Raw genomic sequence first — 24,723 nt, forward strand, 5'->3', positions numbered from 1 at the left:
CAGCAACCCGCACCGAGGCCCGAGGCCCTGATTTCTGGAGACAAAGGTGATTTGGGGCGAGCAGGGCTCCCCGGAAGCCCCCTCCCTCCTGCCCCAGCTTTATTTTGGTTCTAGAATTATTCCAGTCGGCATACTCGGTCCCCACCACGCCCATTCGGGTGCACAGTCAGCATTTCATGCATTTAGAGGGAGGAATGGAAGGGGAAGAGAAGGCAGGCGAGTAAATGGCCTGCACAGCAGAGCCACTGGGGTGGAAGAGCGGGGGCTCTCCCAGGCGGCAGGGGCCCGCCAGCTGCGTGTCCCCGGGCCCTGGGCTGGCCTGGGCCGCGCAGACCTCCTGGCACTGGCCACATGGTGGACAGCCTGGCCTCGGGACCGGGCCACAGCTGTGTCAGGTGGAGAGAGCCACCACGCTGCCTCCGGTCCCGTGACCACCCTGGGCTCCCCAACATCACTGGGGGTTACTGGTTGGGCCTGGGTCTCCGTAGCCCACCAGGTCCAGAGGCAGCCAGCCTGAGGACCCACCTCTCACCTCCCCACCTCCCATCCCTGTAACCCGGCGGGGCGCCCACCCCTCAGCTACAAGGGGCGCACAGCTGCCTGCTTCTCTGGGGCTGCCTCAGTGACACCTAGAAGGCCATGCACGCCTTCCCTCCAAGACTCCTGTGGGTGTGTAACAGCCCAGCCCTTGGCTTCTGGGCAGGACTCCTCTGGGGTGCCATTCGCACAAGCCCTCACCGTTGGGACTCCGCTGAAGCCACAACCTGCCGACTTCTTCACTTGCCCCAAAGCTCCCTCTCTGCCTTACAGGTTTCTCCTGAGGGCTCTCCCCCAATAAACCCCTTGCCTGCGAATCTCAGGGTCTGCTTCTGGAATCAGCCTTGGGCAGCTGGTGTCCTGGGGGTCTGAACCAGGCTCCAGAGCCACCTCCTCCCCTAGCATTCAAGCCTGCCCCCCCCACTCCATCCTGACCCCCTCAACTTCCCCTCACCGTCACCGCTCAGGCCGCCCCTTCCTGCAAGGCCCAGCCCAAGGCTTCCTGCTCCACTGTGTCCTCCCAGGTGCCTGCCGCCCACAGAGGGAGAGCCCATGCCCCTCGGCAGTCTGTATGCTGCCGCCCCATTGCCCACCAGCCCCCCAAAGGCTGAGGCATCTCTCTTCCCCGCAGGGCCTGGCCTGGAGGGACACCAACAAACGCCGTGGAGCCAATGCCTGAACACAAGGACCTGGGTCTGGGGCTCTTTGGACCCCTGGGCCTTATAAGGGTGACAGTTGTATTTCATAGAGGATGACCCAGCGTCCCAGGTGGCCTGCGGGCCACTGATTGGCCTGGTCCCTCGGTCTCTCCTCCTGCCCAGAGAGAGGCCCTTGTGTCCACGGCAGTAGGGTGAGAACTGCATTTGTGACGGGGATGTTCTTACCCTGCCATGCTGCAGATGGGCCACCGGCCTGGGACACTCAGTTCTTTCCCTGCCCCTCACAGCATAGCTCCCATCTTGTCCCCCAGCTCCCCGGCCCCAGAGCCCTCCCCAGGTCTACGTGGAGGGGCCGCCATCCGCCAAGAGCAGATCACCAGGGCAAGGGGATCTTGTCTTCCCAACTCCTAGGAACTGTGCCTTGTTCGTGTCACCCCAGCCTGTGCCTTGCACAGCACCTGGCCTCCAAGACTCATGGTCCTTGTGCATGGTCTCCCAGCAGGGATGGGATGTGGGGAGCTCTGAGAGGCCAAGGCCCCCCCAAGGCCAAGGGACAGGCCTGTTGGGGAGCTCAAAATGGGAGCACAGTGGGCCAATGCCTGGCTGCCCTCCCCGGGCCCTGGCCAGGCCACGGCTGGTCCTCAGTGGGAGACAACCCTGGGTCCCTAGACATCCAGCCGGGCCTGTTCCTCCACCGCAGCCTGGATAGAGGGACCAAGATGGCTCTTGGGGACTCCACCGGGGGACCCCAGCGTTCATGGTTCCAGCCAGACTACAGAGAAGGGTGTTGGAGCTGAGTTCATGCCGGGCTCCGGTGGCCACCCGGGCCCTGCCCTGGCTGCTAGTTTCGCCGGACAGGGTGCCACATGGACACGGGCCTGCGCAGCGTGGCCAGCATCTGGTTCCAGTGCGTGGTGCCCATGCCACTGGCCGACGGCCCGATGATGACGTGGCCCACGTTGTCCCCACGGCCATCACTGCTGCTCTCAGCTACCGTCACACGGAGAGACAGGTCCTGGGGAGGAAGTGACATGGGTGCTAGGGACCAGGGGCAGTGCCAGAGGTCCCCCATGACCCCCAGGCCCAGCGGGGTGCCAGGCACGGCCCCCTGAATCCTCACCTCTGACCTGTCTAACCTCACAGCCCAGATGCAAATGCTGGCCTCACCACTTCCTTGCTGCATGACCTTGGGCAGTGACTTGGGCTCTTCCTACCTCAGTTTCCCCATCTGTAAAATGGTGATAATCATAGTTCCCACCTGTTCTGGGAACGAAATGAGTTAAAAGGTGTAAAGCACTTAGAACAGTGCCTGCACACAGTCAGAGCATTATAGATGTCTGTTGTTAATCCTGAGATAATCATATGTTGGACCCATAACAGGAAGGGAAAGAACTTGCTTGAGATCAAAGTGGTGAAGCTGAAACTGGAACGCAGCCTGACTTCTCTCCTTCCCCTCCCCCCCCTCCTTCCCCCACCTCCGGTCCCAAGAAGCGTCTCGCCCTAGGAGGCTGTGGAGTAGGAGTAGTGGCACTATGAACACCCAGGGAAGCAGGAGGCAGATGGGTGGACTGTCCCATGAGGGTGGCAAGGCAGGACCAACCAGGGATGCTGCGATGTTTGCCTGGATTATGAACACCCAGAGTGCGGCAGAGGTCTGGGCTTTCAAATTCAGACCGGGTATCCCAAGAGGGGAGATTAGGGCGTTTCTGTACACCCCCAGGGCCAAGGGGCAAGTTTTGGCTCAAGGCACAAAAGGACTTTCTCACGTGGTCAGGAATGGCCAAGGATGGAAGGAGGGAGTGAGGGAAGGTAGTGAGCTCCCCATCCTCTGAGGTATGCAAGCCGGGCCACTTCTGTGGCCCAGGGCACATCCTCTGCAGTCCTCCCACCCTTGGCCTGTGATATCTGTGCTGGGAGAGGGTCTCCCTGGGGCACATCGCCTGCTGAAGGCCAGGGGGGTCTGGGGAGCTCCACAGGGCCTCTGTAGGCAGAACCTCGGGAGATTTAGGGCCAGAGCTCTGGGCGTAGGGTCAGTCCTGGCTCATCCCTAGTCCTTTGCAGGTCCCTCCACCGGGAATTGTCTTCCCCCAGATCTCAGCTTAGCTACCCCCACCTGCAGAGGCCTCCCCTGACTGCCAAGGTCTGGCATGCTCTTAGTGGAGGGGGATTGTCTGGAGACTTTCCTGCCTGTCCCTTGTGAGCGCCAAGGAAGCAGTGCCCGTGTCCCCAGCACCCACCAGAGGGCTGGTACCTAGTAGGTGCTCAATACACGCTTCTCGACTAGAAAGGTGATGCCTTAAGGCAAACCATCACCCCCTGCAGGAGCTCTGAGGAGCTAGATTGGAGGGGATAGAGGGGCCCCCACCCCCTGCGCCATCCCCCCTCACCTGGAGCACAATGGCTGGCACTGAGAAGATCATGGCTTCATTGAACACTGGGTTAGGGTCGTCCCTCTTCACAGCCGTCTTCTTTTTGCTCATCTTCCTCCCATCCTGCAGCAGGTACACCTTGACGAAAGGGTCTGTGGGCCGGGAGGGGGGTGGGGGTGAGAGCCAGTGCTACACTCACTTGGCATAGACCTGCCCAGTCACAGCGGCTCACCGGCCACTCTCTCCTGCAGTCCTGCCATCAGTCCTTTATTGCGTTCCTATTTTACAGATGAGAAAACTGAGGCTCACGCGCGAGTCAGGAGAAGAGCTGGGCTTTGGACTCAGGCAGCCAGCTCCCCAGCCCACACGAGTGCTCCCCTCACGTGAGGCTCTGGGGAGCTCAGCAGACCCACCACTTTTCATTCTATAAATGGCCCAAACGCAGATGTCAGCCCCGAGTCACCCGGTGCCCGCTCAGTGGAGCCTGACTCAAGGACGTGCAGCTCTGGAATAACGAGTCGCTGTCTGCTCGTCACTTACCACCACTGGGTGTCCTTGCTGCACCTGCCTGGACCCGGGTCCCCCAGGCTCCTGCAGCCCTCAGTTTTCAGCCCTCAGTTTTCAGTTACTCAGGGCTGAGGCTCCTGCAGACCTGACGCATCAGGTCCTGCCTGGCACCCACACCATCTCGGTGGCCCTGGTCCCCGTTTGGGATCTGGGATGCAGTCCAGCCTCTGGGAAACGCCTACCTTGTTTTCATACCAGTGCCCCAGCCTCCTGCTCTCAGACTCCCATCCCTCCCCAACAGGGGCTCCCTGCCAGCCTCCGTGGTTCCCATGTTTCCCCAGCTAGATTAATCTTCCCACTGTGCATGGCTCCTGAGCCCAGCCAAAGCCAGGGGCGGGGGGCCTGGCACTGTGCCCTACACCTGCTGATGCCTCCAGGTGCCCAGGGCTTAGCAGCTGGGCCACGGCTCCCACCTGCCACACGGTGGAGCCAGGCAGCCAGGAGGGCCTTACCCGCTGTGGTCTTGTCGTTGGTCCAGATGAGATTCTTGGCTTTCACCACGACCACTGTAAGGCGCTCGGCCGTCGGGAGGTAGCTGAGGGACAGCAGGATCTCGCCCACAGCGTCGGCGGCCTGGAGGACAGGCGGGTGACTCACAGGGCTTCTGCCCCCTGGACTTGAGGGGCCCAGGGAAAGGCAGAAGCTTCCTTCTCCACTGAGAAGTTGCTGCTCTTGGGGCCCCTTACACCAGGGCACCAGGCTGGTGGGATCGAGAAAGGGACCCCTCCCCCACTCCACGGCGCCGTCCCTGCCTCGTACCGGGTATGGGTCCTGCCTTGGAAGGAAGGCCAGAGGTTGCCTGTCAAATGCAGCAACAAAATGCAGTTATGTTCCCTCATTCCAGACCAGAGAAAACATTCTCTGGTAGTAGCACTTACAGGTCCAGGTGGACCGGAATTAGTAGATCATTTGCTTAAATATCAGTGATGCTGCCTGAGCCCTGCTACATTTACGACGGTAAACTGCAGCTTGGCCTCTGTCTGACATAACTCACTTGAGGGCCAGAGGAGTACTTCCCTAACAGAAGCTCTACAGGCGTAGAGCTTCTAAAGGTTTGGTGGTAGGAGCAGTAGAAGGGCTGTAAACAGTGGTCAGGGTGCCTTTCATTTGCATGCAGTAAACTGAGTTTCCCTGAGTGTGGCTCAGCTCTTTCTCTAATCTCCTAAAGATGTTGGTGTTCAGGCTGTCGCGAGGACAGTGGATTCCCTCCTCTAAAGTGTACACGTATGACGCTGTCCTCAGGCACAGGCAGGTGGGCGGGCTTACCTTGTTCTGGTCCTGTAGGTAGAGCCAGCCGCCGAAGGGCTGCAGCGGGAGGTCAAGCACAGAAAGCTTCAGCTCCACCACCCCTGTGCTCACATTCCGCTCATCTTCATCGATGCCAAACACGGAAAACCGCAGGCTCTTCTCCTCCAGGGCTGCAGGGTCCAGGGGGATGGAGAACTTCTCGTCGAAGAAGATGGAGTAGGCATTCCTCTGGATCTGCAGAGAGAAAGGGCAGTGGAAGGAGGTCCAAAGCTGGGGAGGAGGTGGCAGCCAGATGCCTGCGAGGCCATGGTAGGGAGTGAGCACTGGATGGGGAGTCTGGAGACCTGGGCTAGCGTCCTGGCTCTGTTGTCCCCACACTGCAATGCCAATCCTTCCTTTGGTGGCTCAGACCTGATGATATAAAAGCCCCTTGTCCTCTTCTCAGTGGTGGCCAATCTAGTGGCCTGGCATTCGAAGCTTCCACAAGCTGACCCCAACTGATTCCCATCCTCAGTGCCCATGGGTCCACAGAACCCTTGCAATGTGCTGGCTGAGCTGGCCATCTTTCTTGCACGTGTTCAAGTCCAGCCCTGGGCCAGGCATGCAGTGAGTAGGGATAACTGTCTGTGAAGTTGAGAGTCGCTGATGTCCCATCCCGTGTGGGGCCTGGCCTAGGACTCTCTGAACGTTACGGGGTGGATGGACCGATGGAGTGACGAGGCAAGGCTGGGCAGGCTCTGTTTCTAAGCCTAGTTCTGCCTGGTGGGCGCCACTGGCCTCCTCCCAGGAAGCCGTGGGCAGGCCTTCTGGGAAGGTGCACTTGTGGGCACTGATCCCCCTTCCGTGGGGGGCTGCTTTGGTCACTGCCTGGTGATATTTTAAGAGAGGAGATCTCATCTCTGGCGCCTCGCCTGATGCCGGGGGGCTGCCCAACCTGGGGGCAGCCCCCCACTCACTGGGATTGGCTGGGCTGCGATGTTAAGAAGACTGCATTCTTGGGGATGAATCTGTCGGCACCTCCAGGTGCCCTGAGCTGCGCTCTTCGGTCACTGTCTGGGCTGGAGAAGCCTCTTCTTACCTTGTGCCCTGGGAGCTACATCCCCTACCCAATCACCTGCTTGAGAACCAAGGGCAACCCTTCCTTCATGGGATAAAGCCCACCTCCTGATCCTGACCCTGACATTCAGGCTTTTCACGATCTTTGGCCCTAAATTCCTTCCTCTGGCCATATCAGCCCCTTGACTGTCCCCTGCCCATAGGAGCACAGGCTCCCTGAAGATCCATTCTCTGCATGTTGCACTTTATGAGCACGTGGAGACCCCGGGGGTCGAGGCCTGGATCTCCTGCTCACTTGCTGGGGTTGTCGTGGGCAAAGCACTTTCCTGAGCCTCAGTTTCCTCATCTGTAAGATGCCCTCAATCCATCCCCCATCACTGGGGCCAATGAGAGGGTCGCGGATGTGTTGGGCTCTGGGAACCAGGTTCTCAGCATACATCAGGCCGTGGTGCCTGCTGTCAACGAGCCGCCTCAAGGGATGTGTCCAGAACCGCCCAGGTCCTCCAGGCAGCTGAGGCCACGGGCAGCGTGGATCTGGGCTCAACAGAAACACTTCATGGTCCTGAGAGACGACAGTCCATTGAGCGCCCACCAAGAACTGGGCTAAGGACTTTGCATTTCCTGAAGCGCTGTGATGCTCACTTGACAGATGGGAAAACTGAGTCACAGAGAGCTTAAGTGACTCACCCAAGGTCACACTTCTAGGAAGGAGGGAACCAGGATCTGAACCCAGGCAGTCAGGCTCCAGGGTCCTGCTCCTAACCACCCACTGGACTGCCTCTCTGAAGCTGGCCTCCCCTTCTCGGCCCTACATACGCCCTGGTGGTTGGTTCTAGACCCTCCTAGAGAGAGGGGGGCAGGGTGGGGCCGGAGAGGAATGACAGTCTCCACCTCTGAGCAGCAGCCACTTTTCAGCACAGGAAACAGGACTGGACACGGGTGGGTCTCTGAGGAGCCAGAGGCACTTGACCTCAGGATCCTCCTGCTCTGGTCAGAGCCCGTGCTGGGCAGCAGGGTGTCTCACGTAGACCTCTCTCTCTCTCAGCAAGGGGAGCGGATCGTGGAGGGGTATCCTGGGGGGGTGTGCTGGGTCCCTCTCCTTGCCCCTCCCGGCTTATTCTGCACCCTGCCCCCTGCTTTCGGCCCCAGGGGCTGACCTCCATGGGCTGCATCAACAGGCTCCCTAGGCCTCTGGCTTCCAGTGGGGTCAGCCAGCAGGGGTCACTGGAGGGAAACCAGAGGTTGGAGGGAGGTCGGGGTGCTTATTCCTCCAGGTCCTTCTCTGCAGGATCGCTACGAGCAGACAGGCACAGCGCCTATCCAGGTGGCCCTCTGCACACACTGGTCTCTAGGTAACCTCGCGTTCCCCTTGTCCCCTCAGGCCAGGGTACCACGCCATCCCTGAGGTCGCCCCACACACAGCATTATAACAGTCCCGTTATTAAGCTCTCCCCAAATTAGCCAACATGAGCTTGTCATCCCTTCCCTGCCAGGACCCCAAGTTGACACAATTGACAACTGACAATTACCACACACTGGATTCACATGGCAGGACTGCTGAGAAATGCACACCACGGGAGCCGGCAGGTGGAGCCCCAAACTCCCAGTTCTGTCCTCCCCATAGCCAGCACCTTCCGCTCTGGGATCAGCATCCAAATCTGCTCTCTAGCGCCCTCCTCAGATTCTGCCTGGCCCTGCACCCCTGCCTGCCTGGGCAGGACTCGTGAGAGCCGGGGGCACACGGCTGCCCCGCCCTCCCAGCCCCCACTTACCCGGGAAATGCCCACGATCTGCTCGTCCGGCAGCAGGCTGACGCGCATGAAGCAGGAGTCGAAGCTGGCTTCCTCCCGCTCCAGGAGGTCCTTGCCCTGCAGCACAGCCACGTGGAGGGTGTGGGAGGCGGCATCGTAGTCCATGCTCACCTCCACCTGGCCCAGCGTGAAGTCCTGCCCGAAGGTGTTGCTCACGGAGGAGATGGAGTTCAGGGAGTCGGCCGACTGGGATTTTCGGAGGGCCCCGTAGGGGGCCAGGTCCAGCTCACGGCCCATCAGCTCCAGGGGTCCCAGCTCGCTGATGCTCTCAAAGGTGTCCTCAATGCTGAGGCTGCCTTTGCGACTGGGTGGCCCCCTAGTGCTGGTCCGCTGGGCATTCCAAGCAGGCACTCTCTGGGGGTGAGAAAAAGGGACATGGGAGCATCGGAAGGGCAATAGGCATGGTCTTGAAGAGACAGCAAAGCGATACGGTAAGCCCTGTTCATGCAAGGCACCTCCAAGTTCCCCTTTCGCAAAAACAGGGCATGCCTTAGGAAGGTCCTTCTTTATTGTTATTTCATGTCAGGTTTCTCTCCCTAACCAGGAGGTAAGAGAGCTTTTTCTCAAAATGTTTATTTATATGGACTGAGTTTCATACATAAAGATGTTCACTGCAGTGATGTTTATAAAAAGGAAAAATAGTTAGCAATCTAAGTGTCCAGCAGAAGGGGAATGGGTAAGAAAACTAGAGTACCGATACTCAATACATGACAGAGCAGCCTCAAAGGAAGTTTACAAAAATGTCTACCACATGAGAAAGTTTTCATGTTGGATAACACTAACTCTAATACTCAAATTTTTCTTTTCTCTCAATTGACCTTGGGATTTGAGAAAACAAAAACCTTTGTACAGTAAGCATCTCCCATGTTGGTACATAGTCTTCATTACCATAATTTTTAATGGTTCCCTTAATTTGTCATTGAGTGGATCCCCATAGTTTATTTTACTATTCCCCTACTGTTGGACATTTATATTGTTTTTTTCACAAATATAAACAATGTAGCATAGAATAGCTTTCTTCTTTTTTTTTTTGGCCGCGCTGTGCGGCATGCGGGATCCTAGCTCCTTAACTAGGGAACGAACCTGTGCCCCCTGCAGAAGTGCAGAGTCTTAACCACTGGACCGCCAGGTAAGTCCCTTGAATAGCTTTCTTAAAATCTTGACTTAGAGGACATAGTCCTTTTTTTTTTTTTAATCTATTTTATTTATTTATTTATTTTTGGCTGTGTTGGGTCTTCGTTGCTGCACGCGGGCTTTTCTCTAGTTACTGCGAGCGGGGGCTACTCTTCGTTTGCGGTGCGCTGGCTTCTCATTGCGGTGGCTTCTCTTGTTGTGGAGCATGGGCTTTAGGCACGTGGTTTCAGTCGTTGTGGCACGTGGACTCAGTAGTTGTGGCTCTCGGGCTCTAGAGCACAGGCAGTAGTTGCGGCGCACGGGCTTAGATGTTCCGCGGCACGTGTGATCTTCCCAGACCCGGGATCGAACCCGTGTCCCCTGCATTGGCAGGCGGATTCTTAACCACTGTGCCACCAGGGAAGTCCCGAGGACACAGTCCTTTTGAAAGCTTTTGATACATGTTTCCAAAATGCTCTTTGGAAAAGTTGTTCCAATTTACAGTCCCTCGAACTGAGTGAGAGATAATTCCTTCCAAAACCCCAAATGAGCGAGCATGTGGGACCTTTATCTGGTAACAGATTCTGGCTGTGCTCTCTGGAACTCTACATGATGTTAGAAAAATCCTCTGCCAGTGTTAAGTGATGAAGCGTTTAGCAATATATAGAGAGCCCTAAAAATGTTTATACTCCCTGATACAGTAACTTCACATCTGGGCATTCATTCAAAGTATGTAATCCCAAATGAAGACAAAGTTTTACATGTAAACCATTTACTGCATTATTTATAGTGGCATTTAGTAAATCGTGGCACATACATAAAAAGGAATCTTAGGCAGCCATTAAAATAATGTTTACAATCAACAATATGAGAAAGTGCTTCAGTTTTAAGTGAGATGAAAAGGGTAGGGTATAAAATTCTATGTAGAAATGACACCCATTGTGTAAAAACTATGCATGGAAAAAAGACCGGGGGGAGGGGCCTAGATTTAAAATATTGGAAAGAAATAAATCAAAATGTTAATAGTTTGAAGACAATTCACAGTTGCTTGCCTCTGGGTGGTGGCATTTGGGGAGGTTTTTCTTCTTATTTTTATTTTCCTGTATTTTTCACAGGATGGTGTTTTAGCTTGAAAGCATTCATTCATTCGCCAAGTATTCATGGATTACCTAGCACTGGGCTATGCTGGAGATGTGGAGGAGGACAAGGGTCCCTGTTCACAGGATGAAATTATCCAGGAGGGAGTGAGGTGGGGAGGGAGTGGGGGCCAGTCCTGAGAGCGGACGGTTGGGGCGTGGGGTGTACAGTCCACTGTGCACCCACGAGAACAGAAGCCTCACCTTCTGCCGGGCCTCTGCGTAGTTCTCACCATACTTCTGCTGAAGGTACCTGTAGTCGTAGTTTGGGAACGGGGAGGGGCTGGGGAAGCTCCCCGACGTCCAGAGCTTCCACAGGCTCACAGCTGCAATTCCCAGCAGCGCCAGGGCCCCGGCAGCATAGACACCCACTTCCCAGTCCGGGGGGCTCTTGATGACTGCAAGGCAAGAGCAGAGCAGTCTCTCGTTAATGGTCACTAGGAACCCTCAGTTGTTACACATTCCCACCCAGAGAGCCTGCAGTTCAGCACTGACTTGCTTATTCATTGAAAAAATATTTATTGAGTGTCTACGATGTCAGGTTCTGTGCTGGGTGCTGGGGATCCAGTGTTGAACAAGCTATACACCCTCTGATATCTGCTTTTAGCTCCTTTCCACAAAAACATACATTACTATCAGGAGCGACACTTGCGTAGAGCAGATGAAGAGCTGTGAACAATGGTTAAATATTCCTTAGGCTTTAAACAGATAGGGTTTTTTTTTTTAAGTTATTTTATTTTTGGCTGCACTGGGTCTTTGTTGCTGCACGGGGGCTTTTCTCTAGTTGCAGCGAGCAGGGGCTACTCTTCGTTGCGGTGCGCAGGCTTCTCATTGTGGTGGCTTCTCTTGTTGCAGAGCACGGGCTCTAGGCACGCGGGCTCAGTAGTTGTGGCTCACGGGCTTAGTTGCTCTGCGGCATGTGGGATCTTCCCGGACTAGGGCTCGAACCCATCCACCAGGATGGTCCCTTGCTTTGGCAGGCGGATTCTTAACCACTGTGCCACCAGGGAAGCCCCAGATGGGGTTTTTCTTGCCTCTTTGAGTTCTCTCTACCTTCAGAGGACTCTGCTTCCAGATAATTAATGCAGCCTGTTGGGATCTGAGGAAAGTGGAAGGGAACTTGGGGGAGAAAACGAAATGACCCCCTTTTTGCCTCAAACCTCATCTAAAACAATCCAATGTCCATCAATTGATGAATGGGAAAATAAAATGTAGTACATCCATACAACGGAATATTATTCAGCAATAAAAAGGAATGAAATGATACATGTTATAACATGGATGAACCTTGAAAACATCAAGCTAAGTGAAAGAAGCCAGTGCCCCAAGACCATATGTTGTATGATTCTATTTCTATGAAATGTCCAAAAGAGGCAAATCTATACAGACAGAAAGTAGATTAGTGATTGTCAGGGGTTGGGGGGAGTAGGGGGAAATGTGGAGTATGGGGTTTATTTTTGGGGTGATGAATATATTCTAAAAGTTGATTGTGCTGATGGTTGCACAGTATACTGAAGCCCACTGAATTGTACACTTTAAGTGAGTGAATTTATGGCATGTGAGTTTTATCTTGATAAAGCTGTTACCAAAAAACAAAAAACAAAACAAACAAAAAACTCAGCCAGAAGTGAGAGGTGGCTGTAGGCCGGGCAGGGCTTGGGGACAAATCCAGATGCTCAAATGCGTTCTGTCCACTGATGTTTTAATAACCTCACTTATCTGAGCCTCACTGCCCCCAAACAGTAATTAACCACCCCCTCAACTGTGTTGGGTAAGTCCTCACCCAGCACAGAGCTTGGCCCACGGCAGAACCATAAATGTGAAGTCACTCTACTGGGAAACCTGGCCCTGCATTCCCAAAAGAAGCCAATGAGATAGTAGGATTCGTTTTGCAGAAGATCGCACTGTTGGCAAATATAATTCTCTAAACCATTCTCAGTGTTGCCTCTAGACTCGATTCAAATGGGGAAACTGAGACACACAAGAACTTGCCCAAGGTCACAGAGCCAAGAAGGGGTGGCCCTGGGATCCTAACACCGGCAGCCAGACTCCAGAGCAAGCAGGGGTAAAAACCACTGCCCCACCCGGCCTCCACCCAGCACGGTTCCCTAGCAGCAGGGCAGAGAGATGTGGGGAGGGTGTGTCAGGGGCGGAGATTTCTCATCACACAGCCACTGAGCACCTACTGTGTGTGAGCGCCCTGTGGAGCGGGTCAGCCCCAGGCCCAGCCCCTGTCCTTAATAAGTGGCTCATAGTCTAGGGGGTGGGGTGGGCAGATAAATAGACAACAGAGTGATGGGGGTCGTGATGAGAACAGCCCAGGAGGGCTTCCCAAAGAGGGATGCCTAAGCTGGGATATGCAGGAGTAGCAAGAAGTGTGCCGGCCAAGGTGCCAGGGACCAGGAGTTTAGGGAAGGAAGAGGGGGGTGTGCAAAGCTCAGAGCGTTCAGAGCACCCAGTGAGAGAGAGGGAAGGGTGCATTTGGGGATGGAGGGGCCACTGTCCCCGCTCCCCAAAGCCTGCGTAGGGAGGAATCATCCAGCAGTGGGAGGCCCCAGCCGGGCCCTGCTCTGCTGAGCCCAGCCAGCTCCAGCCAGAATCTACAATACTTACTCACCCCAGAGAAGGGCAGGGCCCAGCCTTCAGCCCTGGCATTTACGCAGCACTTAGCGCCCTACGAGTTCCCTACCTCCACTTTCTAGAGGAGAACTGAGGCTGATAGCAGTTAAAGAACACATCTATTGGGTTGGCCAAAAAGTTCGTTCGGGTTTTGGGGCCCAGCTGGTGGACAAACCCGAACGAACTTTTTGGCCAACCCAATATTTATGGGCTCAAGGCCACAGGGGTGAGAAATGGAGAGCGTGGTGCAGGTGCCTTGGCTCCCTGAAGCTGCCTCACCTCCCTGGCTCCAGTCTCCTCATCCAGAAAGAGGAGATGACACCAGAAACATCCCCATCCAGTGGTTCTACCCCAAAGGAATATGATTCTAAGGGAAAAATCCCAACAAGTTTTATGTCTGGAGTGAGTCATCGAGTCTGTATTTATAACAGCAGAAATCTGGAAACAGCCTGAAGGTCCGAGCAAGGGTGCTGGTGGTGCTGTCTCAGGAGGGGCTGTCACTGGGCTTTGAGAATGACAGTTGAGGTCATCAGGATGTCACTGTGGCAATGCAGAGAATCATTTCAGGCATTGTTAAGAGGGAAAAAAAAAAAACAAACCAATCTCCAGCATGGTATAAGCACATGATTTTGATGTAAAAATCACGCAGCGTATGGGCAAGGGCTGGGCGGACCAGGGAGGGATGGGAAGAGCCAGAGATGCGGATGGAGGGACAGCGAGCAAACCTGTTTACTCCTGACTCTGTTGCGAGAATGTAATTTGTGGGATAAATAAAACCACAACAAAGAGCTACCGGGGCCCAGGGCCAAGACCTGGCCAGGCTCTCAGGAAGCCCTGGGTGTCTGGTGAATAGGGGATGGGATGGGAACGTACCTGGTGCCTGGTGAGTGAAGTGCATGTGCGGGGGCTCCCACCTAGACACACACACAGCCCCAGCCAGCTTACAGGGCCTTGGGTGCTGCCAGGGGGCGGGCCAGGGCCCGGGCACAGAGTGCACATAGGCGATGGGCACAGCAAAGTGGCAAAGCAGCGCCAGGCTCCCCTGAGAGTGAGGATCCGGGGGCTGAGGGCCTGAAGCCAGCACCCTGGCTGGCATAAAAGGGGGGCAGGGCCAGGGGCACGAAAGGAAAAACCCCAGCAAGCTGACATGAAATGATGACAGTTAATGCTCATTTATTTACTCATTTTATTGCGTACCAGCCTCTGGAAGGTATGAGAAGAATTTCCCAGGGAAGTGAGGTCTGAGCTGAGACCAGAAATGAGGAAGGAGGAATCTTAGTAATAATCGTTCCCTTACTATTTTCTATTCGCCAGGCTCTGTTCCAAACACTTCATGTATACTAACCCACTGAGTCCTCAGAACCACCCTGTGAGGAAGGTTCTATTATTATCCCCCTTTTACAGACAATGAAGCTGAGAGATAGATAGAGGAGCTATTCACTGCCAGACAATCTGGCTCCAGATCTGTGCTCAAAATCTCCACACCAGTCTCAAGGCCTTAGCCAGGCAGAGGCAGTAAGCACCCCAGGGGAAGGGAACAGCATGTTCAAAGGCCCGGAGGTCGGGGAGAGCTGTGTTCACGCTGTTGGGCACTTCACACACGTTAGCTCGTTGAATCTTCCCAGCAGTCCCTGAGGCAGGCCGCATTGCCCCCATTTTACAGATGAGTAAATGGAGGCTCAGAGAGGTTTCAACATTTACTGATGGCCACGCCAGGGCCTGGACCAAGACCTGTGAGCCTGCAGGTGAAAAGTGAAAATTCCTGGCTAGGAGTTGGGAAAGGTGGTTCCCCCTTGTACGTCCTTCAGCTCAGCCCTGGGCTGGCTGGGGTCTGAGCTAGGGGAGCAGCTGGAGTGATGGGGAGCACCGGCCTGGGAGTCAGGAGACCTGGGTCCATGTCCTGACCCTGTTACTTACTTAGTCACTCTCCCTTTCCTTTGCTGAGCCTGCCTTCTCCCATCTGTAAATGGGTAGGGGAACATAAGGAGAAAAGGTGGCGAGTGTACTTCAGTTCTGACACCATCCATCGTCAGCTGGTGTGTGTCTGGTGTCTTGAGGCCGGTCCCAATCTCAGTGCCTGCAGGGGCACACACGAGGAGAAGGTGGGAGCTGCCATCCCTGGACTGGGTGACCTCTGAGTTTAATGTCCTGTGGATCTAACATCGACCTTCCTGGGTTTCCTCGCCTTTGGCTCCAGGAATGGCCCCAGGGGAGTGGATTCCGCATGACAGTCTCGACCTTAGGGAGCAGCAGCACATGGGCCTCCTGGGGGATCCCCTCAAGTCCTTCCACTGGAGCAGAAAGACGAAGAGACCTCAGACTGGCCCCAACCTGGCGTCCCCAAGGCTGTGTGATCTTGGGCAACTCACTGACAGTCCTTACCAGTAAAACAGGGCCGTTACTGGTGTCCCACTGACATCCCCCACCCCAGGCCCGGTGGGAGGGTCCTGTGAGATGGCACGTTTGCCGCGGGGACTCACCGCTCAGGTGGTATTCTGCCACGTCCACGGCCATGACGCCCGCCGCAGGGGCTGAGACTGGAAGGGAGAGGAGAGTCAGTGGAGAGGGCTTCAGAGGGTCATCAACCCCCCACTACGGCCCAGGTGCCCATCATCCAGCTCACACTCAGGTGGAGGGGGCCTGGGCAAAAGTAGTGTTTCTTTTATTCTTTCATTTTTATTTTTTGGCCGTGCTGCGTGGCATGCAGGATCTTAGTTCCCCGACCAAGGATCGAACCTGGGCCCTCGGCAGTGGAAGTGTGGAGTCCTAACCACTGGACCGTCAGGGAAGTCTCTAAAATAGCATTTTTAAAAAATGGTGTTTAAAGCTCTTTTCAAGCACTCTGAGACCTCATTTCAGGATTGCCAAATGCAAAAACACAAGACACCCAGTGAAACGTGAAATTTCGGATTAGTTTTTAGTAGAAGTATGTCCAAATATTGCATGGGACACGCTTATATTAAAATATTATTCACTGTTTATCTGAAGCTCAAAAGTTGCTGGCGTCCCGTATTTGTATTTGCTAAATCTGGCAACCCTGCTTCACTTCCGTCCTCCCAACAACAGGCTGACCAGCAGTGACTCTGTTACTCCTTAGAGCGGCCCCTCAGGGTGTTCCCTTAGGCTGACTTCAAATGCTTTTGTTTAAATTGGACCCGAAATGCTGCATTTCTACAATATTCTATTATCAGTTCTTTCTCTGCTTGGGATGGTTTCCTCCCCACCCTCCCCTCCCAAGTTTTATGAACCACTGACGGTTTGAGAGGTTTGAAGGTTTAAGTTGTTCTAGAAAGGTCTAGAGGCTCATACAAGCCATTACCTGCCCAGGCAACTGCTTACGGTTTTATTATTGTTGCTAAGAAGTAAACTGGCTCCCAGACATGTTCTAAATGGGGCGGGGGGTTGAAAAAGGGAGGCTAGGCTGAGCTGTATGGACACAGGATGGCCCCCACCCTAACCTCTGCGTTCCCTCGTGGTTCAGAGAGGTGGTTATAAACAGGTAAGATGGGGTACACGGGGCGGTGGCGGGGGGAGACCTGAAGGGTGTCCGTCCACCCAAGGGCAACTGCTTTTCTGTTCCCACGGGAATGCCAATCCAGCCTGGCTGGATCTTCTGAAAAGCCAGATACCGGTATTTTTTAACGTGCAGTTTCTTGATTTTTAAATGTTGCAACCAACTCACAAAAAATGTAAACACCACTGGGTAGAGAGGAAAAGGGTCCTGGGTGGTGGCTAGCCCATTTGCAACTCCTCGAAGGATTGTGTGGGCTCCCTTTGGGACTGGGGTCAAATCAGGGGGTGAGCATTTTCTAGAATCCTGGGGTTCTCCCCAGTTTGTAGCTCTGGAGTCAAGAAGCTGGGGTGCCTTGATCCAGACAGGGTTATCCAGCACATGTGGGAGTGCCGTAGGTCCCAGGATAGGAGGCCTCGAGAAGCAGGGCGGAACAGGGCCCTGGGGCAAAGCCCTGCCAGGTGCACAGACAGCTCCTTGCTCCCAGCTCCCCTGATGATGCCCCCACTCCCACAGTGAGGTGTGGGTTGTCATGGTGATGGGAGGGAGGCGCTAACCTGGAACGGCTTCACCCATGCCAATTCAAGTGGAAGCTCATTGCTGGGACCTGGGCTGGAGATCATGATAAGGACCTTGCTGAGCACCCCTTACACCCAAGCCCTAAGCACTTTGCGTGTATATTACCTCATATATTACCTACCGCTAACAGCCCCTGGAGGTAGGTGGTATTACTATCTCTGGTTTGCAGAAGAGAGTCATGAGGCAAGGAGGTAAAGTCATTTGCCCCAGGCTACACAGCTAAGAAACTGTTCAACCCATGCCATGTGGTTCCACGCTCCCTAACCCCTGTGCCTTACTGCAGGGGGGGCATATGGTTTCAAAAGTTGCCTGAGAACCCACAGGCCAAATTAGGCACTGTGTACAAGCCCAAGGTGGCCCTACTTCGTGGCAGAAGGGAGTCTGGATCCACCAAAACACACATGTTAACATGAACACATATGTCCCAGTCTGCCTCTGCCTTGCTGGGAATCTGATCATGCCATCGGCTTTCTTTCCTGCTTCCCTGGCACAGGCTGACTTCCTGCATGGGGACAGCCCATGCCAGCAGCACACTAGAGTGGGTGGGCTGGGTACACCCCTGCGGCAAGTTCCTGTGGTTGGGGACAGAACCCCGTATCCGCTGTATCAGACCTCTGGCTGTCGAGGGGCCCCCATCTCTCCAAAGCTGGTCCACCTCAGACTCCAGACTCCCACACTGCCCACCTTTCCCCCTCCCCTCATCACAACACCCTGGGAGCTGTGCTTTCAGTGAAGGTGTGAATGACTCTAGGCTCACCCAGGCCAGAAGGTCCCGCAGATGTGCCCTGGGAACAGGAGAAGCCAAAGCACATCTGCCTGAGAGGAGGGAAGAGAGAACCTGGGGGAGACGTCATCGAGGTTCCTGGGATGGGGCGGCAGCCTGAGCATAGCTCTGAACCCCAGATCTGCCCCCTCTGTAAAATGGGGCTTATGATGGGCTTATCAGGGTGTCAGGAGGGAGGAATGAGAAGTAAGTGCAGTGGGGCTTGGCAAATCTTAGCTGCTGTGCTTACTCGCCTGGCAATGGTCCAAAAGGCCCCTGAACCCCTACTTTGAGCAGTGGAATTGTGTGGGCAGCGCTGCCGGCCTGCAGATGTGTTATATTTGTCTTAAAGTGAGTTACCAACATTTAAAAATTGGGAAATTTCCCATTAAAAAATGGATTTCTTAAAAAAAAAAAAAGAATAGATTTCCAGCTTCCTGTTAAAAGTAAGATTTGGGAACAGTGGGTCTGTATACCCTGCCCCCCCCTCCCCCAAATAGCCAGAGCTGGAGCTGAGTAGGCTCCGTCCCTCAGATGGGGCATCTGCTCTTCTGGCCTGGCACCTCCTACCCTTCCATTCACTTCCAGAACCTGCTGGCCCCTGGAAGCATCTCTGTTCATGAGCCTGGTAAGCAGGCTTTTGGATGAGCTAGGGGAGGTTCAGAAAGGTTAAGTGACTTGCCCAAAGCCGCACAGCCAGCAGTGGTGGAGCTGGGCCTGCCACCCCATCCAGCGCCTCTTCTATTAGCAGCCACAGCCCCTGTGCGAAGGACTTCACGTACGTCTTCCCCATGGCCTCGCCCAAGACCCCTAGGGGGCAAATCCTGTTATTATCCCCACTCCACAGAGGAGGAAAGTAAGGCTCAGGGAAGGGCAGTGAATTTGCCCAGGGTCACCCAGCCAGTAAGCGGAGAGCTGAGACCGAGCCAGATCTGGCTCTGCATCAAGCGCCCTTCTTAATGGCTTTACTTACTATCCCTGAGACCCCCTGACTCCATCTCACCCACTACTGACAACCTCAGCAGACTCCCACTGGCAGCCTGGAGGTGTGCCAGGTAGAGGGGCTGCGGCTTCAGCTGGGAACAGGATGCTGACGAGGCACATCCGAGGCCAGGGCAGCCTCTGACCAGAGCTTCCCTGCATTTCTGACACACAGGAAATGGGGCACAGCAGCGGTGGGTCAGAGCTGCCCCAAACCTTCATCCGAGCCCCTTCCTGGCACCCTTCCTCACTCCATCTATTCATTCTGGCCCCAAACCCCCAAACCCTAAATTGCATGGCGCTTGCTCATTGAAAACAACTCTGGGTTCAGATGCTGGCTTAACCATACCTACCCGGCAATACCTACCTATTGCTGTAAGAATTAGACATAATTCATGCTAAATGCCTAGCGTAGTGCCTGGCTCGTAGTGTGAACACGATACAGACCTGATGACTGAATGGATAAACGGATCCCCCTTTTACAGATTAGGAAGCCGGGGATGGAGTCACTCGGCATATGAGTAGCAACAATGGGATTGACTCCAAGGTACAATGGATCTGGGCCTGGGCTCTTGGCCACCATGCCACCTCCTGACCAGGCCTTTACGGGGTGGAGATGGGTGGGAAGAACTGCCACGGGCCTTACTGGAATCTGACCACAGTCGAGGCCTCCTCCTGGGCTTATCAAGAAATGGCTTTCCAGGAATTTGGTGCCTCTGCGGGGGAGAGGGTCCCCATGTCTCTGCTCCCCCTCACCCCATTCCCTTGCTTAGTGTCCCCATGTCACATCTCTGGCTAGCAAGGTTTTGGCTCCCCCTACCCTCACCCTGAGGCCAGCAGGTAATGGGAAGGATCACGGGGTGGTACAGAGGAGCCCTCGACCTTCCAGGCTAGGAGCCTCTTTAGGAGCTTTAGGTTTGAGATCCTTTTCAAGTGCTCCCACTTTCTGGAATAATCACATCCTGCTACCATCCCCCCAAAAGCCCACAAAAACCACAGTACAGACTGGGGAGGATGGTGGTAGCTGGCATTAACTGGGCACCTACTATGTGCTGAGCACTGTACCACAGGTGTTATTTCGGCAAATCCTCCCTGCTGCCCACTGAGGGGGCTGATACTCTTCCCATTGTCCTGGTAAGAAAACTGAGGTGCAGGAAAACACTTGCCCATAGTCACCAGAGCTGACAGGAGGCAGAGTCCAAGGTTGAACTCCAGGCTGGGAGCCCCCTCTCTCCCAAGCTGTTTGGAAAGGCTTCAGATTTCAGGGTGGGGAGGCCAGGGGCTTGGGTCCTGACCCTTCTCCAGACTGGCTGTGTTAATTTGGGTGAGTCTCCTGCCCTCTCTGAGCCTCAGTTTCCCCATTTCTAGTAGGATGCATAGCTCCTGCCGCTCTCCAAACCTGTCACCCACCCCCTGGCTCAGGGAAGAGGCTAACATTCCAGGGTGCAGGTTTCCCAGGCTCTTTGGGGGGGAGGGTGGCCTCACTGGCTGAGGAGGGGGCACCCAGTCCCTCTGCAGCCCATGAAAGAGAGGTCACTAGGAGGGCGTGCTCAGGGCTCCTCCACCCACAGGCCTGGCTCCAGGTCCCCATGTTTGGACCCAGTTCCCCCTTCTTCAGCCCAAATCTACAGCCCCAAGGCCCTGAGACGGGCAAGCTTCCTCTCCCAAAGAGCAGTGGCATCAAAGGTTGGCAGGGAGACCCTGGAAAGCTCCCCACCCAGGCTGGTGACACCAGACAGAGGCTGAGGATCCTCTTGGCCTCCCAGGGCTTCCTGGCAATGGGGTGCGACATGGGGCATTTCCTGAAAACCCAGCACCCATGCCGCGGTAACCCCCAGGATACATGGGGACCGGAGTGTGGGGGGCTGACCCGGGAGCCGGAGCCGGAGCCGGGAAGAGGGTGTGAGGCGGGGCCGGGAAAGTGGGGACAATCAGGGCGCTGTGTGTGTGTGTGTGTGAGGGGCGTGCGTGCAGCGCGGGCGCCGGGGAGGCGTGTAAATGGCCGGGTGAGCCGCGTGTGTGCACACGCGGGGCGGGCGTGCGGGGCACGATGCGATACGCAGTGCATGGAGTGGCCGAGCCGGGGAAGGGCGCCCGGCGTGCGCTGTGCCGGGCTTGCGTGTGCAAGAGCGGCGCGGGTGTGCGATCCGCGCGGGTGTGCAGACGAGCGGGGAGCTTGGAGCCCGGGGGTCCCCGGCGCTGGGAGGGGGCACTGCGTGCATCTGCGCGAAGGGCGCGTACTCACCCCGGCTCCGCGGAGGGGCCGCCGCTCCCGCTCCGGCTCCGGCTTGGGCTCCGGCTTGGGCTCCCGGCTCCCGGCCGGCCTCCCGCAGCGCGCACGCACCGGCGCCGAGCCCGGCCGTCGCCGGCGGAGCCACGCCTGCAGTGTGTCCCCGCGCCCGCCTGGGAGGAGCGCGGCGCGGGCCGGGGGCTCGGCCGGGCCGGGGCGGCAGTCGCGAGCCGCGCCGCAGTCCGGGCACGCTCCCAGGAGCCCGCCGCGCGCTCCCTCACGCTCGCCCGCCCGCTCCCTCTTTAAAGTGACAAACCCGAGCGCTCTCTCCGCTCCCGGGAGTTGCGCGGCGCTTCCGGGGTCTGAGCCGAGGATCCCCAAGCGCTCCCCAGATCCCGGGGGGGGGGGGTCGTCCGAGGCAGAAGCCAGCCCCTCACTCCCTGGCCCAGGATGAGTGGGGATGGGGGGGTGGGAACGTGCTCACCGCGAGTTTCGAGAGGCTGGCGGAGCATTGGGCACGGAGTCAGCAGGCCCGGGTTCTAGCCCCAGCTGCCGCACCCCGGGTTATCCTGTTCCCCTTCTAGGCCTCAGTTTCTTTTTCTGTAAAACGGGCTGGATACTGTGCACCTCCTAGGAACCGATCAGGAAACAGGAGGCCGGAGGTTTCCCCTTCTCTGAATGGTAGGCCAACATCATCTCAGTTAATCCTCACAGTGACTTAATGGTGTCAGTGGTCACTCCGTTTTTTTTTTACAGGAGGAAACAGGTTCAGAGAGGTGAAATGACCTTCCCAAGGTCACAGAGCCAAGGGTCAGAGACAAGACTTGAACCTAGGTCTATGTGACTTTAAAGCCCATACTCTTAACCACTTAGGGGTCGTGCTTTCTCTCCAAAGGAATGAATGAATCATTCAGGGGATATATTTATGACGCCCCCGCTGGATGCTAGGCACAGTGCCAGGTGTGGGCGATCTTCCATCTTCCCGGAACAGGGGGACAAGTCCCTCCCTACCCGCGCAGTCTGGCAGGGAGGCACGCACGCATTAAGAGGGGCTGAGGTGTGCGGGGGAAGGTGCCACGTGCTGTGGGCTCAGTTACCAGGAGAGCAGGCTTGGTGGGTACCTGGGGGGGCTTCTCAGGGGATCTGTAGGATTTGGGATGGCGTGGGAAGAGGGGAGAGGATCTCAGGTGGGGAGCAAGTGTGCCAAGGCAGCAGTGGTTTCTGGATCATCTACCCTCTGGGAGTTCGGGGCTGAAAGCAACCTGTGGGCACCGCCCTCTCAGTAGGAGCTGGGTCTGTGCTGGCCTTGTTGGCGGGAGGGGACATCCTTGGTTTAGAAAGTAGGACCCTGGGGAGCCAAGGATTCAGTTTCACTCTCATCCACAGGGGACACCCTTTTTTCAGTTCATTTTATGGATTCCGAAGAAAAAGGAGAGAAAGGGCATTAATTATGCCCCTTGGAAGGGGGAGGGGCTGGGCACTGGGCCATGGGCTCTCATTGCCATTTCTCATTTAACTTAATCTTCATAGTCAGCCACCTGCAGTTTGGAATGACCGAGCCCATTTTCCACATGAGGACACTGCGGCATGAAGGGTTCCCGGTTCAGGAGGGAGCATTGAGTTAGACACACCATCAGTACATAAAATGGCACACTGATACTGGCTTCTGTTGGAGCAGTAAAAAGGTGAGGTTGATCAACAACAAAAAACCAAATAATCCAATTGAAAAATGGGTGGAAGACTTTAATAGACATTTCTCTGAAGAAGACATACAGATGGCCAGTAGACACATGAAGAGATACTCAACATCACTAATTATTAAAGAAATGCAAATCAGAACTACAATGAGGTACCAGCTCACACGGGTCAGAATGGCCATCATTAAAAAGTCTACAAATAACAAATGCTGGAGAGGGTGTGGAGAAAAGGGAACCCTCCTACACTGTTGGTGGGAATGTAAGTTGGTGCAGCCACTATGGAGAACAGTATGGAGGTTCCTCAGAAAACTAAAAGTGGAACTACCATATGATCCAGCAATCCCACTCCTGAGCATATACCCCGACAAAACTATAATTCAAAAAGATACATGTACCCCTATGTTCATAGCAGCACTATTTACAATAGCCAAGACATGGAAACAACCTAAATGTCCATCAACAGATGAATGGATAAAGAAGATGTGGTACATATATACAATGGAATACTACTCAGCCATAAAAAAACCAAAATAATGCTATTTGCAGCAACATGGATGCAACTAGAGATTATCATTTTAAGTGAAATAAGTCAGAAAGAGAAAGACAAATACCATATGATATCACTTATATGTGTAATCTGAAATATGGCACAAATGAACCTATCTAAAAAACAGAAACAGACTCACAGACATAGAGAACAGGCTTGTGGTTCCCAAGGGGGAGGGGGGGGAGAGAGAAGGCGGGACTGGGAGTTTGGGGTTAGCAGATGCAAACTATTACATTTAGAGTGGATAAACAACAAGGTCCTACTGTAAGCACAGGGAACTATATCCAATCTCCTGGGATAAACCATAATAGAAAAGAATATAAAAAAATGTATATATGTGTATAACTGAGTCACTTTGCTGTGCAGCAGAAATTAGCACAACATTGTAAATCAGCTATACTTCAATTAGAAAAAAAAAAAAAAAAAGGTGAAGTTGAGGCTGTTCTGCTTCTGGTTTCAGCCCAGTGGGCTGATGTGGGAACTGGAGTCTGGAGTGAGCTTGAAAGGAGATCTTGCCAATTTCATGTAATAACCCTTCAGTGACCAGAAAAGCATATGTATGTGTGCCAAAGACAGGAATTACAAGTGCCTGTCCACAGGAGAGTATGTAAATGCATGGCGGTACAGTCACAATGGCACACCGTGCAACAAAGAGGAGAAAAGAGCTACCACCACCTGCAACAGGTGGATGAATCTTGCTTGTAAAGTTGAATGAAAGAAACCGGCCACAGAAGACCACATGCTGTATGATTCCATTTATAGAAAGTTCAAAAAGCAGGCAGAACTACTCTCTGCTGTTAAAAGTTATCATGGCGGTTACCATGGGGGTGGTGACTGCAAGGGGCCTGAGGGGGATTCTGGGATGCTGCTCATGGTCTGGTTTTGATCCCAGTGCTGAGTCCCCCCCACCCCTCCCCCCGGCTCTGTTTTGTGTGTGCGTGTGTACGAAAATTTGCAGCAGTGCACACTTACGATTTGTATACTTTTCTACATGTGCGATACACTTCAATACCACTTATAGAAACACACAAAAACCTTGTGTGGCTACCCACTGCACTGGAAAAAGCCAAACTCCTTTCTGTGGTTTACAAGGGCCTGCTGGCCTCTCTGACGTGCCATGCCGTCCTCACCCACCAGTCTCCTGCCTGTCAGCCTTCTGGTGTTCCCGACACCTGCCAAGCTGTTTTCCTCCTCAGGGATTCTCGCTTGCTGGTCTCTGCCTGGAAGGTGCTTTCCCTGTTCTTGCCGAGACTGCTTCCTTCATCCTCTGCACATCACCCTAAAGAAGTCACCTCTTCAG

At 54.8% G+C, this 24,723-nt stretch overlaps 1 protein-coding gene across 5 annotated transcripts; it reads right to left on the reverse strand.

Annotated features, from left to right (window-relative positions):
• Positions 1 to 46: 46 nt before the first annotated feature.
• SYT12 (synaptotagmin 12) lies at positions 47 to 21,640 on the reverse strand. 5 transcript variants are annotated; one of them, XM_082340872.1, is made up of 9 exons: positions 21,195 to 21,308; positions 15,739 to 15,908; positions 15,596 to 15,652; positions 10,701 to 10,894; positions 8,209 to 8,601; positions 5,399 to 5,614; positions 4,585 to 4,705; positions 3,584 to 3,717; positions 47 to 2,211 (listed from the first exon to the last, which is right to left on the reverse strand). In XM_082340872.1, the coding sequence occupies exons 3-9, from the start codon at positions 15,627 to 15,629 to the stop codon at positions 2,038 to 2,040; spliced, it is 1,266 nt and encodes a 421-aa protein (XP_082196998.1). In that variant the 5' UTR covers positions 15,630 to 15,652; positions 15,739 to 15,908; positions 21,195 to 21,308; the 3' UTR covers positions 47 to 2,037. The 5 variants fall into 5 exon arrangements, with proteins under 5 accessions (XP_082196998.1, XP_082196999.1, XP_082197000.1 ...); XM_082340873.1 differs by lacking the exon at positions 15,739 to 15,908 and adding an exon at positions 15,033 to 15,406 and having other exon boundaries at positions 21,195 to 21,260; XM_082340874.1 differs by lacking the exon at positions 15,739 to 15,908 and adding an exon at positions 15,033 to 15,192 and having other exon boundaries at positions 21,195 to 21,219.
• Positions 21,641 to 24,723: the final 3,083 nt, after the last annotated feature.

The sequence above is a fragment of the Balaenoptera borealis genome (genome assembly GCF_965194805.1).
Source record: "Balaenoptera borealis genome assembly, chromosome: 11".
In the NCBI taxonomy this organism is placed as follows: Eukaryota; Metazoa; Chordata; class Mammalia; order Artiodactyla; family Balaenopteridae; genus Balaenoptera; species Balaenoptera borealis.